This window comes from Schistocerca nitens, chromosome 12 (assembly GCF_023898315.1).
Source record: "Schistocerca nitens isolate TAMUIC-IGC-003100 chromosome 12, iqSchNite1.1, whole genome shotgun sequence".
Lineage (NCBI taxonomy): Eukaryota > Metazoa > Arthropoda > Insecta > Orthoptera > Acrididae > Schistocerca > Schistocerca nitens.
The window spans coordinates 137,359,533-137,380,747 of record NC_064625.1 but is presented as its reverse complement, the minus strand read 5'-3'; the positions used below and the strand labels follow the sequence as shown (position 1 = coordinate 137,380,747).

The window sequence follows — 21,215 nt, the reverse complement described above, 5'->3', positions numbered from 1 at the left end:
AGTGTTTTTAGAGCTGTCCTGTGAAGTCACCCATGAAAGAAAGGGCACAGCACAAATCGGTGATCTCAAGTTCTCTCTTCCTCTAGGGTGAATTTTTTATTTTACCACTATGGTATGAAGTTGTATTTGATCATTAGAGTTGGTCTCAGGAAGCTGCATACACATACCACTAGAGGCTCTTTCAGTGTCAATTCAGTTCTTATAACGCACTGAACAATTATGCGAAATGGATGAATATGTTGTAAGGAACAAGGTTTCCTGAAGAGCTGTGCAAGCCACTGAGTGGTGTGAGAGCAGTTGTTTCATTTATGATACACGATGTCAATAACAACTGAGGGGTTTGGCACAAGATGGATGCAGCTTCACTTTTTGGCTCTATCGAGTTGAACATTCCGTCACATACAAAGAGAAAGCCCCTTCGTTTGGTGCAAGAAAGAGGCAGCTCCACCCATTAGTTTCAGAGAAATCCAACAGTTGGAGCTGCCTGTACTCCAAGTTTGCACGAAAACAGAGGCAGCTCCCGGGGCTGCCTCGTTCTTCTTCCAAACAATAGCAGGAAGGAGGTTACATATTGTTCAACAGTACAGTGTAAACATCACACGTTTCATGTCGCTGAAGTGGACCAGAGATTTATTTTCCACTTTTCTGACACGTTGAAGAAATTTTTTGTAAAGAACCCTTACGTATAATTATCGAACAAGAAGAGAGGAAAATATTTTATCACTAAGCACAAAATATTTCTCTACGAACAGCCATACATCGGTAAAAGGATTATTTAATGCAGTGCAACCGTAGGGATGACCGTCTTCGATAATGTGCAAATTTGCAACCGAGGACCTGCGAGTCTCGTAACAGTGGACCACCTTCATCGAGCTTATGATTGTCTCCTCCTGCTTAAAGGCCAAAAGTTTAAAGATGTCAAAGATCTGGCCAAAAAGTATGTCGGGCAAAATGAAATGTGGTTTCACGACCAGTTGATGTCAGATGCTTCAAACGATCCTGAGGTGACTGAAGGGGGGCTAGAAGACTGAAGAAGACTGTAGAATTAATGTATTATGCCAATAATGTTGTACTTTCTTTATTAATAAATGTTTTTTTTTCAACTGAAATATGGTTAATTATGAAGAAAATGGTCCTACAGAGTTTTTCATTCACTTTGGAGCAAAACGGAGGCAGCTCCAAAATTCAAAATTCTATTGCACCTACCTGAGTGCGTGCATTTGTGTGTATTCTCGTCAGTAGTATTAGATACCCCATAGCCTAAAACAAGGCTGACAACTTTTTTGTTTTGGTGAAAACTGAATTTCAAAAAAATTTTTTTTTAATTTGCCACAAACTGGAAAAAGTGGAGCTGCCTCCTGCTTGCACCAAACCCTTCAATTTCTATTCTGTTCTATTATGTTTGTGTGCATGCGCAACGCAAGTAGAAAAAGGATCAAATTGTTACTCACTACTCAGTATGAGTTGATACCACCACCACCACCACCACCACCACCACCACCTTTCGGTTGTCATCTGTTTGCTCGATTTCAATAGTGGTGGGGGAGAATCGGGGGCAGTTGGGGTTGCTGGGCCTGCCTTCACATTTGGTTTTTTCTCATCATCATCATCATCATGGAGTTTGGGTTCAGCACAAGGTGTATCCAGATGTCACCAGGTGTCTAGTACTGATGATGAACTGGTTGTTTCATAGCCCATTTCCACACTCTTGCAGCTGCTGGTTGTCATTAGGCTGTAGTATTTTTGTGTAGAGTACTAGGACACAACCCTCCACCACGGGGTGCTGTCAGGTACAGCTCTTCACAATAAAGGTAGAGATGACCGAGGTCCTCAGTGCTGATGTAGAGGCATCGAACACAATAACAGATAAACGAAGATCACTGCTAATGCCCAGTGAAGAGAAAGGAGATGGAATATTTGTCCCCACAGTAGATGACGGAAGGGTTGCTTTTTGGGAGTAAGTTGCTGCCATCCGGGCAGGGTAAAGGTGATTGTACTTGTTCCTGGCTTCCCGATATGTTGAATAATCGAAGATCTTGAACTCCAAAATCTCGCACTCCTCTCTTGCGGCGTGGCCATCAGGTTATCTGGTGGAGGGATTGGACAGATATGTTCATTTGTACAACCAGATGACGTGTGACCAAATTTCGTAAACTTGAAGTATCTCATTGCTGCTGCTATATAGAGCTTCACATCACATAACTATGAGATAAAATGGGCACCCCATCTCTCCAAATTTGCACATAATGAAGTATGAGACCCCTGTTGAAGATATACCCTTGACTGTATTCAGTTTCCCACAGGGAGTAATTGTGACAGGGATGTCACCAAGTTTGTCACAGTTAATCAGTACAGATCCGTTCCAGATTGTGAACCAGCATGGATATATTCCACATTTTCTACCTGAAGTGACTTATTTGTATTTGTGTTTCAGCTGTTCATCAAATATAATGCATTGGTTTTTAAGGTGGATTCACTTCAGACCTAATACTGACCAGTTTCTCTCCTCATATTGTAAGGGTCCAGTGCCCCTACATTGTATCATGCACTACGCAGTGATCATAAAATAAAACAAAGACTGCAGTGCAGTCAACAATGTGCAAGTGGGCGAGAGAGATAGTCGAGTGTTGGAGTCCGTGAGTGGAAGTTGGGTGTGCGACAGGCTAGAGACAGTTGCTCGGTAACGAGGCTGGAGATTAGTGGCAGAATGTAGGTGTAGTGGCAAACAGTATTTGATTCCTGTCGAGTGTTTATAAATGTTGGTTTACGAAACGGTGTTTCTAATTAATAAAATCCAATATTTGTGAAAGGAGATGTTATCATTTAGTAATATTATTAGTAAAAGTGTTCCCGGACTTTATGTACACACTTTATGTGGATGTAAGACATTCTAAGCAACATTAACCAACTAATAAACTTAGCAGGTGAAAGTGGAATAGTTACGCACAAAAATAATATTGCCCACAACTCTCATAATGAACAATAGGGAAGTATGTGGCACAATGTGCAATGTGCATTCCCCTTGATCTACAGAATCTGTGAGGGACACACACACACACACACACACACACTTCATCTATTCTGTCTATTCGTCAACATCGATTGGATTATTTACAAAAATATTGGCCATATGTATTCAAAATATTTTGAATATAATAGAGGGAAACATTCCACGTGGAAAAAATATATCTAAAAACAAAGGTGCTGTAACTTATCAAACGAAAGCGTTGGTACGTTGATAGAGGCAATTACAAACACAAACACAAATTTCAAGCTTTTGCAACCCACAGTTGCTTCATCAGGAAAGAGGGAAGGAGAGGGAAAGACGAAAGGATGTGGGTTTTAAGGGAGAGGGTAAGGAGTCATTCCAATCCTGGGAGCGGAAAGACTTACCTTAGGGGGAAAAAGGGACAGGTACACACACACACACACACACACACACACACACACACACACATACAGACACAAGCAGACATATGTAAAGGCGAAGAGTTTGGGCAGAGATGTCAGTCGCCGAGTTATCTGGATACTTCCCACTGACACCAACCTATCAGAACTACGGAGATGGGAACTTGCCCTTCAATATATCCTCTCTCACCGTTACCCACCAGGCCTCAACCTCCGCTAATTTCAAGTTGCCGCCCCTTGTACATCACTTTTCACTCAACAACATCTTTGCCTCTGTACTTCCCCCTGTGTGTCTTTCCGCTCCCAGGATTGGAATGACTCCTTACCCTCTCCCGTAAAACCCACATCCTTTCATCTTTCCCTCTCATTCCCTCTTTCCTGATGAAGCAACCGAGGGGTTGCGAAAGCTTGAAATTTGTGTGTGTTTGTTATTGTCTTTATCAACATACCAACGCTTTCGTTTGGTAAGTTACAGCATCTTTGTTTTTAGATATATTTTTCCCACAAATATTTTGAAATGTATATCAAATTTGTTAAGATGAGGTAGCGAACTTAATGACACCATAAGAAATAAAACATGGTCACTATACTTAACACTCAAATTACATCCAGGGGAAAATTGGTGATTTATCAAGAAATAATATAAGTTGACGAGGATGAAAACAATCTGACACTCAACACTTACTTCAGCATCTTCAGCTGCTTTCAGGTCTCTGTCCCCATCCAGAGTGCGCGTCCTGAACCTGTCTCTGCTCTCGGCAGACCTGCGGTGTTTCCTGGTGGCGGCGGCTGCCACCACAGGAGTAGACTCTGCCGTGGGTGGGCTCATCGCGATATCTCGGCCCTGGGTGGTGGGGGACGCGACGGTGACAGCCGGTTTGTCCAGCACCTGCGTCTGGAACCGCTGTCGGTCCTCCTGCCTCCTCTGCTTCGGTGTGATGCGGTACGTACCCGTCCGAATGCCAGTTTCATTCTCTGGTGGTGGTGAAATTTCTGTTGGAGAGGATATAACAAATGGTTAAATTGGATTAACAAAAAAACTGTTCAAGTACTTACTTTTATTTCATATGAACCCTCTGCTACAATCAGAAAAACCTCAATCTTCTCAGTAAATTAGGTTAACGTAGTATAACAATGCAAACGGTGAACAATAATGCTTCTACAGCCAGTACAGGCAACTGGACGGGATTATTTTAGTAAATGCAACGCAGGAAGTTTACTTACTCTCTCCTCTTTAATGTTATACTTTTATTTTTCGACACAGTTGCCAGATACGATGACAAATTTCTGTCAACAAGATATAAGTTTCGTGAAGCTGTCACAGAAGAGCTCTGCCTTCCATTTCTGCAACCAGGCACTATCAACCATCTGAATTTCATCATCTGGAGCTGTAATTAGTTAGAACTCACTTCATTTCAGCAAACAGATGAAAATCACAAGGTACCAAATTGGGACTGCACAGCGAGTGTGGTATTATCATTGGATTCAGCATGTAAGGTCTGCTTTGGTGGCATGTGACTTAGGTATTCTCATGGTGTCTTGTTGCAACAAAACATTCACTTTCATCCCTTGAATGAATTATTCTGTGGAAATTATTTAGAGTTTGGACAGTATCTAGATAAAGAGTTGACATATTGATTATGTTTGATTCATACAGTAACTCCATCACCATTCCAAAAGGCAGATGACAGTACTTTTCTAACTGGCAGCTTTTTTTTTTTTAGTTTGGGGTAAATGGATGACAACGATATCGGCTGATGACACTGCTATCTTCACTGAAACGAGGAGAAATTATGGGATTTGATGAATGGAACGAACGGTCTAATAAGCACAGCATATGGATCAAGAGTAAACCAAATAGAGAGGAAACTAATGAGTAGTCGTAGAAGTGAGATCAGTGATAAAATTAATGCAAGCTAGGAGCAATATAGTACATAAAACAAAAGAATTCTGCTACTTCAGAGGAAAAATAGCACATGATTGATGAAGCAAGGTGGATATAAAAGACAGATAAGCACCACCAAAGAGGACATTCCTGGTCAAAAGCAACCTACTATTTTCAAACGCTAGTCTTAATTTGCGGAAGGAATTTCTGAGAATGCACTGTGGAGCGCACAGATGCATAGAAGTGAATTGCTGACTGTGGGAAAAGGGGAAAAGAAGAAAACTGGACAGCTTGATATGTGGTGTTACAGAAGGATATTGCACACTAAAGGATGAAAAAGGAAAAAAATGAGGAGCTTCTCCGCTGGATCGGTGAGAAAAGAAATACATTGAGAACACTAATTACAAGAAGGAATAGGGTGATAGAACATGTGCTAAGGCATCAGGGAGTAACCTCCATAGTAATAGACAGCAAAAAAAAACTACGACAGCAAGACAGAGTGCAATACATCCGACAAATAATGAAAGACATTGGGGTGTAGGATGACCCTGTGAGATGAAGTCGTGGTGTGCTACATCAAAATAATGAGATGGAAAAAACCAACTTTAAGAAGAACTTGCAGTCTTGTTGCGAGCAGTTTCACCTGCAATTAGGGAAAATTTCAGATCTGCAGACCTTCACTGAATCTGTGGAATGCAATGAGCACAAATCTTCTGATACTCAAGTAAAGTGAAAATGAGTCAGACAGCCTTGTGAAACTCATCAGTCACTGACAAATGACATTTGACACTGTTTTTCACCCAATTCCATTCTTCCAGTTCCGACAGTCTTACACTTGAATGAAATTTTCATTCTGCGGTGGAGTGGGCACTGATATGAAACTTCCTGGCAGATTAAAATTGTGTGCCAGACTGAGACTCAAACTCGGGACCTTTACCTTTCGCGGGAAAGTGCTCTACCATCTGAGCTATCCAAGCACGAAGCACGACCCATCCTCACAGCCTTAATTCTGGTGGAATTAAGGCTGTGAGTACAGGTCGCGTGTCGTGCTTGGGTAGCTCGAGGGGTAAAGAACTTGCCCGCGAAAGGTAAAAGGTCCCGAATTCAAGTCTTGGTCTGGCACATGGTTTTAATCTGCCAGGAAGTTTCAGTCTTAAATCTGTTTAACCATCACCCCACAGCTAACATCATCAGCACTGTGGTTACCATAAATCACTTTTATTTTTTAATACATTTCCCCACCTCCTGTTGAAAATTCGATGACACTGGACATAAGCTAGGCCATTTCTTCACACCATTCTTTCTTCCAGTAGCAATAGTCCCACGAGATATGCAGAACTTCCAGAGCTGAGGTACTGGCAGTAGTGAATGTATGAGGGGTCATTAGTTGTGCCTCAATAGCTCAGTGGATAAGAACACAGCCTCTGAAAGGTAAAGTTTTGTGTTTTGTTTGAGTCCCGAACTGGCACTCACTTTGGACAGTGCTGCCACCTGTTGAGGAGTACCAACTACAGGGGTGCCACATATCATTCAGCCCTCATAAGAATCACCAGAGTGAGTAACATATTAACTCCCAATTACTAATAATGGACACCGAATGAGGAAGGCCACAGCAATGACTCACAGCTAGGAAACATCACAGTATTTCCTCTGCACAGTTTGGGGAAGGCAAAGGAACACATAAGCACGAGTAAATCAGAGACAATGTTAATGTCTTCTGAGAATAAATGCTAAATGGAAGGCCTGTGATGGCACTTTACAAGATGGCAGCTATGCACGTAAAGAGCTTTCGTGTGTTAGAATATGTAAAGTATTCGTCGATTATGAGCATTCAGTGTGGTCATACACAAGTACCTGAAAGCTGCACCTGGTCAACAGAGCATTTGGCGTCGGTTTTGCCAGTTTTGTGGTACTAGTTGTCCATACATAGGGAAAGTCACACGATGTCTCAGAGGATATCGTTTTGTGTGAGACTGAGAGCGAGAGTGCTGTGGGCAGCCCACTAAAATCAACCATCCACACAAGCCATGAACTAGACATTCTGCAGAAAATAGTCTGTGATGTTTTGTGGCAGAATTCCCATTTCAAAACCTCCCCTGTATTTTGTAGGCATACTGCTGTGTCACTGTGTTCAATTCTATGAAGTATTGGTGCTGATGTAGAGACAATCACATACAACCAATATAACTACACGTGTTTAATAACAGGATGTATACATGGACAAAGAAAAAAAATTCCCGGATTTCCCGGTTAAAAATACATTTTCTCCCAGGTGAAAACATACTTTTTCCCTGTCAACTGACAGCACATTTTCACTCGGAACTGTATAACTTATCCATCCTTTGAATGGTTACGGTTTTATACACGAGCGTAGAATTTCCGGCACTTTAGAAAATGAAACACAGGGGGAAAAAAGTTTTGGAAAGATCTTTGATGTGAAGTAACATGTACACTGCATATTTTTGTATTACACGAAGCATTGAAATCGAGATTGCGATGTACTTTTGTAAGCCAGTCATAGCTCGTGTCACGTGATTTTCACCAGCCAATGATACCAGGTATTCAGAGCTTATGACACGTGATGAAGTCAGCCAATAGCAACATCACTGTTAAGTAGCGCGAACACACAAACAGTAAAAGTTAATGGTTTAAATTAATATACACAGTGTTGCTACAAGAACAGTAAAGCTTTCACTTATAATATTGGCCTATAAGATTAATACGTTGAAAGAGAAGCTAAGCTTTCACATATAATGTTGGTCTTTCATGCGCGTAATACAATTTTAAGATATATAACACAAATGTGCCATTAAAATTTTTAAGAACGACATAAATGTCTGTTCTTCTGGGCTTGAAATTCATCTAAATGGCTCGTCATCAAAGAGTTTATTTTTAAATGAGAGTCAAACGCTCTTTGATTTAAGAAATTCATCGTACATTCTCGTACGTAGTTCAAATTGCGTAAAAGGAAATTTTCTTTGATAGTAACACTTTTCAAACCACCATTCGGAATATTTTACCGCGAGCTGTTAGAAATAGGTTCGTTTTTGCAGTTGCCAGAGAGCGTCAGATGACAGGCGTCACCGCGCTTGCGCAGCTACGATGTCGTAGGGAGCCGTACGTTTGTACGTGTAAAACATTAGAAGATCTTACATTGGGTCATAAAAGAAACAAGACATTCGAACCTGTGGCTGCTTACACACAGCCAACAGCCATATTTCTGTAGCCAGAAGCTGGAGAAGGTACTACTCAACTGCGTATGCGCGTGATTCCGCTTGTAACTGCTAAAACGAATCTTATGTAAAAAGTTGTGATGTCACACTCGTCGGAGTCAATTTGTTGTTACGAATCGTTGCATATTCTTCCTAAATCCTTTGACAAATTTTGCTGTTGGCAGACACTTGTATGAGCACTTTGTTTTGTTGCAGTATATGGCGCATTTATTTTGTAGTTTTAAGTTTTATTTTCGTTTTTTCACTCGTTCATGTTTTATTACTTAAGTATTATTCGGCAGTAGCGAGATACAGTAATATTCTTTGTTAGAGTATCGGTTCTTACCAGTCAAACCTACAAAAATTTAACTGAAAACAATGAAAAATTCACAGAATTCTAAAATATTCGCAGGTTCTTCCCACTTTTGTCCCGGGTCGTATACACCCTGAACAAGCACCTTTCATGTAAAAGTTTTAAAAAAGCAACTCTGAAGCAGCAATGGGAAAAAAGAAACAAAAAGGAAATGATAAAAAGCTTCTATACCTGACGGAGGAGGCTCTTCCGCTAAGGGTGTGGTGGCTTCCACTGCTTCCTCCACAGTCTCACTGGCCACCGTCGCATGGAGTTCTGCAGCGGCTGCCGCCGCCGTGTTGACAGTGTAAGTGCGGTAGCGGTCGCGCGCGGCTTGCCTCCTCTGCCGTGGCGTCTGTCTCGTCGCTATCCGAGATTGTGAAGCCGGCTTGGCAGTCGTACCGTAAGTGACGGGAGAGGCCGTCCCCCCGCCGCCTCCTCCTCCTACTCCGCCCCCTCCGCTGCCCGACTCCGTAAGGTCTTCCCCGCCAGTGCTGCAGCTGGCTCCCCCGTCTGGTAGATCTTCCTCCACCTCGGCAACCTGAAATAGGTAAATTATGAGTGCTTGCAGCTTTTTTTTTTTTTATTTACAAGAATGCCACAATTTTAACAACAACTGTTCTCTTTTCCCACTGATATGGAGAAAAAGTGATCTTCCTCAAAATCACCCTCTCCAAACCTTCCAGGAATTTCTGACTTCCAGCCTTGCCTCTCAATCCTCCTTAAAAAACCTTAATCCTACTCCCAACATCACCACTGCTGAAGCCCAGGCTATCCGTGATCTGAAGGCTGACCGGTCCATCGTCATTCTTCCGGCGGACAAGGGTTCCACGACCGTGGGTACTTGATCGTCGGGAGTATGTGGCTGAGGGACTGCGTCAGCTTTCAGACATCACCACATACAAAGTTTGCCAAGGTAATCCCATTCCTGATGTCCAGGCGGAGCTTCAAGGAATCCTCAGAACCTTACGCCCCCTACAAAACCTTTCACCTGACTCCATCAACCTCCTGACCCCACCAACACCCCGCACCCCTACCTTCTACCTTCTTCCTAAAATTCACAAACCCAATCATCCCGACCGCCCCATTGTAGCTGGTTACCAAGCCCCCACAGAACGTATCTCTGCCTATGTAGATCAAGACCTTCAACCCATTACGTGCAGTCTCCCATCCTTCATCAAAGACACCAACCACTTTCTCGAATGCCTGGAATCCTTACCCAATCCGTTACCCCCAGAAACCATCCTTGTAACCATTGATGCCACTTCCTTATACACAAATATCCCGCACGTCCAGGGCCTCGCTGCGATGGAGCACTTCCTTTCACGCCGATCACCTGCCACCCTACCCAAAACCTCTTTCCTCATTACCTTAGCCAGCTTCATCCTGACCCACAACTTCTTCACTTTTGATGGCCAGACATACCAACAATTAAAGGGGACAGCCATGGGTACCAGGATGGCCCCTTCGTACGCCAACCTATTCATGGGTCGCTTAGAGGAAGCCTTCTTGGTTACCCAGGCCTGCCAACCCAAAGTATGGTACAGATTTATTGATGACATCTTCATGATCTGGACTCACAGTGAAGAAGAACTCCAGAATTTCCTCTCCAACCTCAACTCCTTTGGTTCCATCAGATTCACCTGGTCCTACTCCAAATCCCATGCCACTTTCCTTGATGTTGACCTCCACCTGTCCAATGGCCAGTTTCACACGTCCGTCCACATCAAACCCACCAACAAGCAACAGTACCTCCATTACGACAGCTGCCACCCATTCCACATCAAACGGTCCCTTCCCTACAGCCTAGGTCTTCGTGGCAAACGAATCTGCTCCAGTCCGGAATCCCTGAAGCATTACACCAACAACCTGACAACAGCTTTCGCATCCCGCAACTACCCTCCCGACCTGGTAGAGAAACAAATAACCAGAGCCACTTCCTCATCCTCTCAAACCCAGAACCTCCCACAGAAGAACCACAAAAGTGCCCCACTTGTGACAGGATACTTTCAGGGACTGGATCAGATTCTGAATGTGGCTCTCCAGCAGGGATACGACTTCCTCAAATCCTGCCCTGAAATGAGATCCATCCTTCATGAAATCCTCCCCACTCCACCAAGAGTGTCTTTCCGCCGTCCACCTAACCTTCGTAACCTCTTAGTTCATCCCTATGAAATCCCCAAACCACCTCCCCTACCCTCTGGCTCCTACCCTTGTAACCGCCCCCGGTGTAAAACCTGTCCCATGCACCCTCCCACCACCACGTACTCCAGTCCTGTAACCCGGAAGGTGTACACGATCAAAGGCAGCGCCACGTGTGAAAGCACCCACGTGATCTACCAACTGACCTGCCTACACTGTGACGCATTCTATGTGGGAATGACCAGCAACAAACTGTCCATTCGCATGAATGGACACAGGCAGACAGTGTTTGTTGGTAATGAGGATCACCCTGTGGCTAAACATGCCTCGGTGCACGGCCAGCACATCTTGGCACAGTGTTACACCGTCTGGGTTATCTGGATACTTCCCACTAACAACAAGCTGTCAGAACTCCGGAGATGGGAACTTGCCCTCCAGTATATCCTCTCTTCTTGTTATCCGCCAGGCCTCAATCTCCGCTAATTTCAAGTTGCCGCCACTCACACCTCACCTGTCATTCAACAGCATCTTTGCCTCTGCACTTCTGCCTCGACTGACATCTCTGCCCAAACTCTTTGTCTTTAAATATGTCTGCTTGTGTCTGTATATGTGTGGATGGATACGTGTGTGTGTGCGCGAGTGTATACCCGTCCTTTTTTCCCCCTAAGGTAAGCCTTTCCGCTCCCGGGATTGGAATGACGCCTTACCCTCTCCCTTAAAACCCACATCCTTTCGTCTTTCCCTCTCCTTCCCTCTTTCCTGATGAGGCAACAGTTTGTTGCGAAAGCTTGAATTTTGTGTGTGTGTTTGTGTTTGTTTGTGTGTCTATCGACGTGCCAGCGCTTTCGTTTGGTAAGTCACATCATCTTTGTTTTTAGATATATATATATATATATTATACTGATGAAAATGAAGTACAAGTCAAAGTCATTCAGAAATGAAATAAATAGGAAGTGCAGCAAAGCTAAGATGAAATGGCTGTGGCTGTATGAAAGATGTGAAGAAATTGAAAAAGAAATGATTGTCGGAAGGACAGACTCAGCATACAGCAAAGTCACGACAACCTTCAATGACATTAAAAGCAAGAGTCGTAACATTAAGAGTGCAAAGGGAGAGCCAGATTTGTCTGATATAATAGAAGAAACAGGAGTAGATTTATAAGAGATACGGGATACAGTATTAAGATCAAATAAGGCAGAAGTGATGGGTAACAATACATCACAATTTCGAAAATCATTAGGGTAAGTAGCATGACTATTCACATCGGTGCTCAGAATGGCGATAAACCACCTGACTTCAGAAAAATATCATCCCAACAATTCCGAAGACTACAAGACTGCTAAATTCGAGAATTATCACACAATCGGCTTAACAGCTCGTGCATCCAAGTTGCTGACAAGAATAATATACAGAAGAATAGGAAAGAAAATTCAGGAAATTTGGCTTTAGGAAATGTAAAGGCATCAGAGGGGTAATTTTAATATTGTGGTTGATAATGGAAGCAAGACTAAAGAAAAATCAAGACACATTCATAGGATCTGTCGACCAGGAAAAGGGTTTGACACTGTCAGATGGCGCAAGATGTTCAAAATTCCAAGGGAAATGGGGTAAGTTATAGGGAGAGATGATAATACACAACATGTACAAGAGTCAAGAACGAAAATTCGACCAAGAATGAAGTGCTCGGGTTAAAAATGGTGCAAGTCAGGGATGAAGTGTTTTGTCCCTACTGTTCAATCTATATGTCAAACAAGCAATGATGGAAATGATATCAATGATATGATTTTCTGATGACATTGCTCCCTCAGTGAAAGTCAAGAAGAATTAGATGACCTACTGAATGGAATGAACAGTCTAATGAGCACCAAATATGTTAAGAGAGTTAATTAAAGAACAATGAAAGTAATGAGAAGCATCAGAAATGGGAACAGTGAAAAAGTTATCAGGGTTGATGGTCACGAAGTAGATGAAGTCTAGGACTTCTGCTACCTAGGATGCAAAATAACCAATGATGGATGGAGCTAGGGCAACACCAAAAGCAGACTAGAACAGGCAAAAAAGGTATTCACGGCCAATCGAAGTCTACTAGTATCAAATATAGATCTTAATTTGAGGAAGAAATTTCTAAGAATAAACGTTTGGAGCAGCACAGCATTGTATGGTAGTGAAACATGGACTGTGGGAAAATCTGACAGAAGAGAATCGAACCATTTGAGATGAGGTGCTACAGATGAATGTTGAAAATTACACTACTGGCCATTAAAATTGCTACAACAAGATGACGTGATACAGACACGAAATTAACAGACAGGAAGAAGATGCTGTGATATGCAAATGATTAGCTTCTCAGAGCATTCACACAAGGTTGGCGCCGGTGGCGACACCTACAACATCCTGACATGAGGAGAGTTTCCAACCGATTTCTCATACACAAACAGCAGTTGACCGGCGTTGCCTGTTCTGTTGCCTCGTATAAGGAGGAGAAATGCGTACCATCACGTTTCCGACTTTGATAAAGGTTGGATTGTAGCCTATTGTGATTATGGTTCATCGTATTGCGACATTGGTGCTCGTGTTGGTCGAGATCCAAAGACTGTTAGCAGAATAAGGAATCTGTGGGTTCAGGAGTGTAATACAGAACATCGTGCTGGATCCCAACAGCCTCGTATCACTAGCAGTCGAGATGACAGGCATCTTATCCGCATGGCTATAACGGATCGTGCAGCCACGTCTCGATCCCTGAGTCAACAGTTCGATGACGTTTGCAAGACAACAACCATCTGCACGAACAGTTCGATGACGTTTGCAGCAGCTTGGACTATCAGCTCGGAGACCATGGCTGCGGTTACCCTTGACGCTGCATCACAGACGGGAGTGCCTGCAATGGTGTACTCAACCACAAACCTGGGTGCACGAATGGTAAAACGTCATTTTTTCAGATGAATCCAGGTTTTGTTCACAGCATCATGACGGTCGCATCCGTGTTTGGCGACATTGTGGTGCATGCACATTTGAAGCGTGTATTCGTCATCACCATACTGACGTATCACCCGGCGTGATGGTATGGGGTGCCATTGGTTACACGTCTTGGTCACCTCTTGTTCGCATTGACGGCACTTTGAACAGTGGACGTCACACTTCAGATGTGTTACGACCTGTAGGTCTACCCTTCTTTCGATCCCTGCGAAACCCTACATTTCAGTAGAATAATGCATGACCGCATGCCTTTCTCGACACAGAAAATGTTTGACTGTTGCCCTGGACAGCACATTCTCCAGATCTCTCACCAATTGAAAATGTCTGGTCAATGGTGGCCGAGCAACTGGCTCGTCACAATATACCTGTCACTACCCTTTATGAACTGTGGTATTGTGTTGAAGCTGCATGGGCAGCTGTACCTGTACACGCCATCTGAGCTCTGTTTGACTCAATGCCCAGGCGTATCAAGGCCGTTATTATGGCCAGAGGTGGTTGTTCTGGGTACTGATTTGTCAGGAACTATGCACCCAAATTGTGTGAAAATGTAATCACATGTCAGTTCTAGTATAATACAGGGTTATTACAAATGATTGAAGCGATTTCACAGCTCTACAATAACTTTATTATTTGAGATATTTTCACAATGTTTTGCACACACATACAAAAACTCAAAAAGTTTTTTTAGGCATTCACAAATGTTTGATATGTGCCCCTTTAGTCATTCGGCAGACATCAAGCCGATAATCAAGTTCCTCCCACACTCAGCGCAGCATGTCCCCATCAATGAGTTCGGAAGCATCGTTGATGCGAGCTCGCAGTTCTGGCACATTTGTTGGTAGAGGAGGTTTAAACACTGAATCTTTCACATAACCCCACAGAAAGAAATCGCATGGGGTTAAGTCGGGAGAGCGTGGAGGCCATGACATGAATTGTTGATCATGATCTCCACCATGACCGATCCATCGGTTTTCCAATCTCCTGTTTAAGAAATGCTTCTGCTTTAGCCTTTTCCATAAGATTTTCCAAACCGTTGGCTGTGGTACGTTTAGCTCCCTGCTTGCTTTATTCGTCGACTTCCGCGGCTACGCGTGAAACTTGCCCGCATGCGTTCAACCGTTTCTTCGCTCACTTCAGGCCGACCCGTTGATTTCCCCTTACAGAGGCATCCAGAAGCTTTAAACTGCGCATACCGTCACCGAATGGAGTTAGCAGTTGGTGGATCTTTGTTGAACTTGGTCCTAAAGTGTCGTTGCACTGTTATGACTGACTGATGTGAGTGCATTTCAAGCATGACATACGCTTTCTCGGCTCCTGTCACCACTTTGTCTCACTGCGCTCTCGAGCGGCAGAAACCTGAAGTGCGGCTTCAGCCGAACAAAACTTTGAGTTCTTCTACATATCTGTAGTGTGTCGTGACCATATGTCAATGAATGGAGCTACAGTGAATTTATGAAATCGCTCCAATAATTTGTAATAGCCCTGTATATTTGTCCAATGAATACCCGTTTATCATCTGATTTTTCTTCTTGGTGTAGCAATTTTAATCGCCAGTAGTGTAGATGGAGTGATGAGATAAGGAATGAAGAGGTTCTGCACAGAACAGGAGAGGAAAGGAATATGTGGAAAACACTGACAAGGAGAAGGGACAGGATGATGGACATTTGTTAAAGACAGCTGGGAAAATCTTCCACAGTACTACAGGGAGCTGTAGAGAGTAGTGACTGTAGACAAAGACATAGAATGGAATACATCCAGCAAATAATTGAGGTCTTAGGTTGTAACTGCTGCTCTAAGATGAAGAGGCTGGTACAGAAGAGGAATTCATGATGCGACCTTCACCTTTCAGACAGTGTACCTAGTCTGTCCAAAATACAGAGGGGTCCAAAAATGTATCCACTGTTTAGAAGTCCATAACTTGCAAACTAATTGACGGAGTTGTCTCATTTTTGGTGAAAGTGTAGCTTAATGTCCAACTTAAAGATATCACTGTAGGTGTTCAAAATGGTCACCATTAATATCCACACACAAACGATGCCACCGAACTGCAGCATGAACTACCGACTGCAACATGTTCAGTTGGATATTTGCACATGAATGTACCATCGATTCTCAAAGTTCATCCAATGTGCGTGGCTTTTGCCGATAAACGACGTCCTTTAGTATTCCCCATAGGTAAAAGTCCAGAGGCGTTAAGTCTGGGGAACGTGGTGGATACTCCACAGCACATCTACGGCCTATCCATCTTCCTGGTAGATTTTCGTCGAGATACGCCCTAACACGATTTTGGTAGTGGGCTGGGGCACCATCTTGTTGAAAGTAAACTCTTCTGTCTTCATACAAGTCTCGGATGGCAAATAAAATGGATGTCTGAAGCTTCTGAAGGTACACCTCACCGGTAACTGTGCCGTGAAAGATGAATGGCCCAATCAAGCCCCAGTATGACAACTCACACCACACATTTACTCCTGGCAAATTCACGGCTTTGTCTACATGGACGTTCGGATTTTCGGCGGCCCAGTAGATGCAATTGTGCAGATTTACTGTACCATTGAGTTTGAACTGTGCCTCATCAGACCACACAATCATCTCTGCAAACTCTTCATCGTTGCGCACTATGTTAGTAAACCACTCGCAGTACTCCATTCTACGATCTGGGTCGTCCTCGTTCACTGCGTGTAGCGATCGTGGGATGTAGCATTTCCACTTTGCTGTCTTCGAAATTCGTCAAACGCTTGAGCAACTCACTCCATTTTCACGGGCACACTGTCTCACAGACTTCTGTGGTGAGCGAGTGAATTGTTGTAACACACTATGGGAGTTAGCTGGACTTGTTACTGATACAGGTCGTCCAGATCATTGTTTGTGCACATCTTTAACACAGCCTTCAGCTTCAAATTTGTCTCGAATGCGACAAATCGTTAAACATGTCAGTGGCTCTGTTTGATACTCATTTCACCATTGCCATTGAACCTCATTAACGTTTTCGTACTTAAAATACCACTTCAAAACTTGCTCCAGCCATGTTTACTTGAGTAACTAGGTGCAACTAAGAACAAAACACCCACTATCTGGCGACTGTCATCTGACAAAACAAAACAACGCAATACAACACTTGTGTGGCGATTGCCGGAACTACAAACTATTACACCACCAAAGATGAGACAACTCCGTCAATTAGTTTGCCAGCTATGGTCTTTTAAACAGTGGATACATTTTTTGGACCCCTCTGTATTAAATTCTGCATCTAAAAATATGAGCGACCAAAAATTTTCTGTTCGGGGGCATTGCCGCGGCACATATGCACGTGTGACTCTAATACCGGTATACAAGCACTGACATGTAGTGTGTCATTTTTGTCTTTCTGACGTGTGTTCGGTAAATGTGGAAATGTGAGTTATGGCAACGTTATTACCAAATGCATCCAAACAGTACCAATATGCTCTTATTCTTTTCTTAGCTGCCAAAGGATGAACACTGAGAGACATTCACCAGAGAATGAAGAATGTATAAAATGCACGTCCTCGTACCGCAACTGTTGTAGTGCAGGCGCTATGCCGATTCGAGTAGGAGACACCCACCTATAGCCCCGATCGCTCCCCACGCAATCGACACGCTGTTACAGACTTGTTCGTGCAGCAAGACACTGACTTTTACCAAACGGATAACTTCAACGTGATGTGTCAGTGACACGATTGCCACAGTGCTCACAGTGATTTTGCCGATAGGCATAGCAATTGTGGACTTTACGGCCTTCGAACAGAAAGTTTTTGATCGCCCCTTATACATTCGCACAAGACAACAGCTTCTATTGCAACAGTTTTTTTAATTACCAACAAACTCACAAATGACTGCTGTGTAATAAACATTTCTCGTGTATAGAAACAACTGTAACAACTCAGACTACACACAGTATCTTGCACTGACACATTTGTCATTACCAAAAAATCAATAAGTGTTCAGGAGCAACCACACAAATGAAATATGGCTCCCTTGATAACACAAAATATTCTGAAAGTAGCAGGTGCAGCTCAACATACAGGTTCATTTAACAAGAATTCTGAACAGTGTAGGAGTGTACCACGCTTTAGATTGATAACCGAGATATAACCTTGTGCAATGTCTTCACAAACATATGACTGGATGGGCAAATTTTTCACCAATAGAAGCCCGTATCTTTTATACAATGGCAAATGTTCTATACAGTGTTAAGGACAGAAAGACATCATCACCACAGACGTTAGTGAACTCATTTCATTAAGTTATGCACAGAATAGTGTGCCCCTCTCATCTCTTTCTTTCTCCTCTGCATCATAGCTTCGAATTTTACCATTCTATTTCTATTCCTCTAACCTATCTACCTCTTCTATATCTCTTTCACCCCATTCTATCGTCTTATGTCTCTGCTTGATGAGAATAACTCACAAGCTGCAAGAATATAACGAGAAAATTCCCAACTAGCAATAGGACTGACATTCATAAAAGAAAAATATGTTTACTTTCATATACATAGTCATTATTATTATTATTATTACTATTATTATTATTATTGATTGTTATAATTAATTTTTGATTGTTATAATTATCATTGTACTACGTTTATAATCTCTATTTTTTTTCTTAACATTAATACTGTATAACATGTAATATGTCCTTAATGTTCTGTAGAAACTGAAATTTGTTGAATCTGAGTATGCCTGGTTAGGTGTAAGAGAGGGCCTGAAGGCCCTAATCTTGCCAGGTAAAATAAATGCATAAATAAATAAATAAAATAGATCACATTTTATGTAACTGTAATGGCCAATTTCAGGTAAGTTAGGTCGCCTTCAGACTTATAACTAAAATACTGCACTGTCAGTACCAGCAGCATCAACCAATGAGCATTGTCACAAGTTGTAATGAACACCAGCTGATGCCGGTGGCATTATTTAAGTGCAAGTCTGAAGATGACCTAATTCAGCTGAAAGTGGTCATGATAGTTACATAATATGTCATCTGGACCGTTCTGTGCATGAAAGAAACTACTTGGGCATATTACAAGACCACTAATATTCTCAGAATACAAAAATTATTTAGCTCGCCGATTGAGCTATTCGCGTACAGTGCAATTTCACAGTTCGATTTCTGGCCGTAGGCCCTTCTGCGTGCCTTGCTGAACTGGATCTTCTTGGAGAATGGATGCAGCAGAGGACAACTTAGTCATGACTTGAAGTTTGTTTCCAGAATGTGCAAAATTTAATAAAATTTCCTGGCAGATGAAAATTGTGCAAAGCTGGGGCTAAGACACAGGCCATAGTCTTCGGAGGCACAATTCACGTTTCAACTCGCAGCTCGAGTCTGTGAGAAGTTCTCCCTCGGGAACAACAGAGAGGTTTACTGTTAGAGTTTCTCACAGGGACATACGTTTAATGCACTGAGAAGTTTCAGTTCGTATACTCTCTGCTGCAGAGTGAAAGATTCAGTCACCAAACTCGAGTGCTTCATTTGTACGTCCTAGGGTGTGTTTGATGCAGCATTACAAATTACAGTGGGGTGACCTGGAGGAGATAATTTCACAACAAACTTCATGAAGCCAAAGCAAAGACCAACAGATGAAATAATAAATTATGAATATCACTGTTTCAGAAGTTTGGTTTCTTAGTTGAGGATCATTTGCACAGAGTATTCTATGACAGTCAATTACTTGCTGCAAATACATGTCTACAACTATGACACAATTAAAGAAATGTGACTGATAACTTATTCCAATCATCTTTTTATATAGGGTTTCACAGTGGTGAAGTTACTGAAAGTTAGACACACGCTTCCACCTCAGGTGCTCCCGGTTGATTTGTAAATATTTTTATTTAGTGCTTTTCACACAATTGGCCAATTCTGGCCTTACAAGCCTTTCTCAAGTCCTACAGGTATCAACACCGACAGCATGTATGCATACTAATATCAGAACTCCCAATATTTACCACGGCAAGTGGAAACACATACAGCAATGTATCTGGTTATAAATAACAGACATTGGCTTTTAGTAAGTGGGAATATGCTCAAGCAAGTGCCAGATTTAAAAATAAGTAACTAAATAAAATAAGATAAAAATTTAAAAAATAAAATAAATAAGTGTTTGCCCACACAAAAATGAGCACATCAATGGTACGCTGTCACTTTCGAAACAACAAAGTCAGTTACTTAAAACGGTGTATATTGGGAGCTACAATATATGTATGCCTACATGTTGTCAGTAAAAATGAAATGATTGTACGACACTGCCAGCCGGGAGGCCCCACCCGGGGAAGATCGGCCGCCGAGTGCGAGTCTCATTTCAGTCGACGCCACATCGGGCGACTCGCGTGCCGGTAACGAGGACGAAATGACGACGAGGGCAACACGATACCCAGTCCGTGAGCAGAGGAAATCTCAAACCCGGCCGGGAATTGAACCCAGGCCAGCTGCACGGGAGGCAAGCACGTAACCACTCACCTACGCAGGCAGACAAGTAGTCACTATTTTGATACCTACAGGACTTCAGAACAATCTGCACGGCTGAAACTGGCCAGCTACTAAAACACAGTGAATAAAAATACTGGCAAACTGAGCAATAACAGACAATGTGGAACCGTGCCCCTAACCTCCAACAAGTTACTATCTCGTGGGACAGACCTCAGAGGTGATGCTGGCGACGCTCAGCATGCTGCTCTCCATGTCGGCCGGGGGCCGCACGTGGTCCAGCTGCGAAGTGCAGCTGCTGGAAGCACTCACACAGCCGTTGTCCCCGGACAAGTTCTCCATGCTGCCGAGAGCCCTCCGCACCTGTGCACAGTCGAGCAGGAAATAATATTTCAACTTTCGTTGCACTGACGGCATCGTGTATGTCACAGAGTTCGACTACACGGTAATAGAAATGCTGCAGATGTGGAGTGCAATTAATAGTGCACTGCAGTCTATTTAGAGGACATCTGTGTCATTGGTCACAGCTGTACTCAGTTAATGGAAAAATGATACTCAAGTGAGAGATGCTAAACAAAGACACTGCTGTCAGGGAGCAGAATGTTAGACTCTTGTCTTGCAAAGTTATTTAAAACAATGGGTGCATAATTAAGTCATTAACCATGCCTTCTACAATTTATCAGAATATCTGGACTAATGGATGTAAGCCCCACTTAACTCTAACATCTGTATTAAACAGATGTTGACTTTACACAGAATACCAACAGCTGTCTATATACTGGCAAAGTAATGTGAATGTTTT

The 21,215-nt window shown here is 42.8% G+C and overlaps 1 protein-coding gene across 1 annotated transcript in view; it reads right to left on the bottom strand.

Annotated features, from left to right (window-relative positions):
* The window catches only part of LOC126214965 (uncharacterized), an 815,775-nt gene that overhangs the window by 27,943 nt on the left and 766,617 nt on the right, over positions 1-21,215 (bottom strand). The window contains exons 31-33 of the mRNA XM_049941599.1: positions 20,627-20,776; positions 9,050-9,398; positions 4,094-4,401 (exon numbers count right to left, since the gene is read on the bottom strand). Of these exons, the coding sequence (XP_049797556.1) occupies positions 4,094-4,401; positions 9,050-9,398; positions 20,627-20,776 (807 nt within the window). The remainder of the gene's footprint in view (positions 1-4,093; positions 4,402-9,049; positions 9,399-20,626; positions 20,777-21,215) is intronic.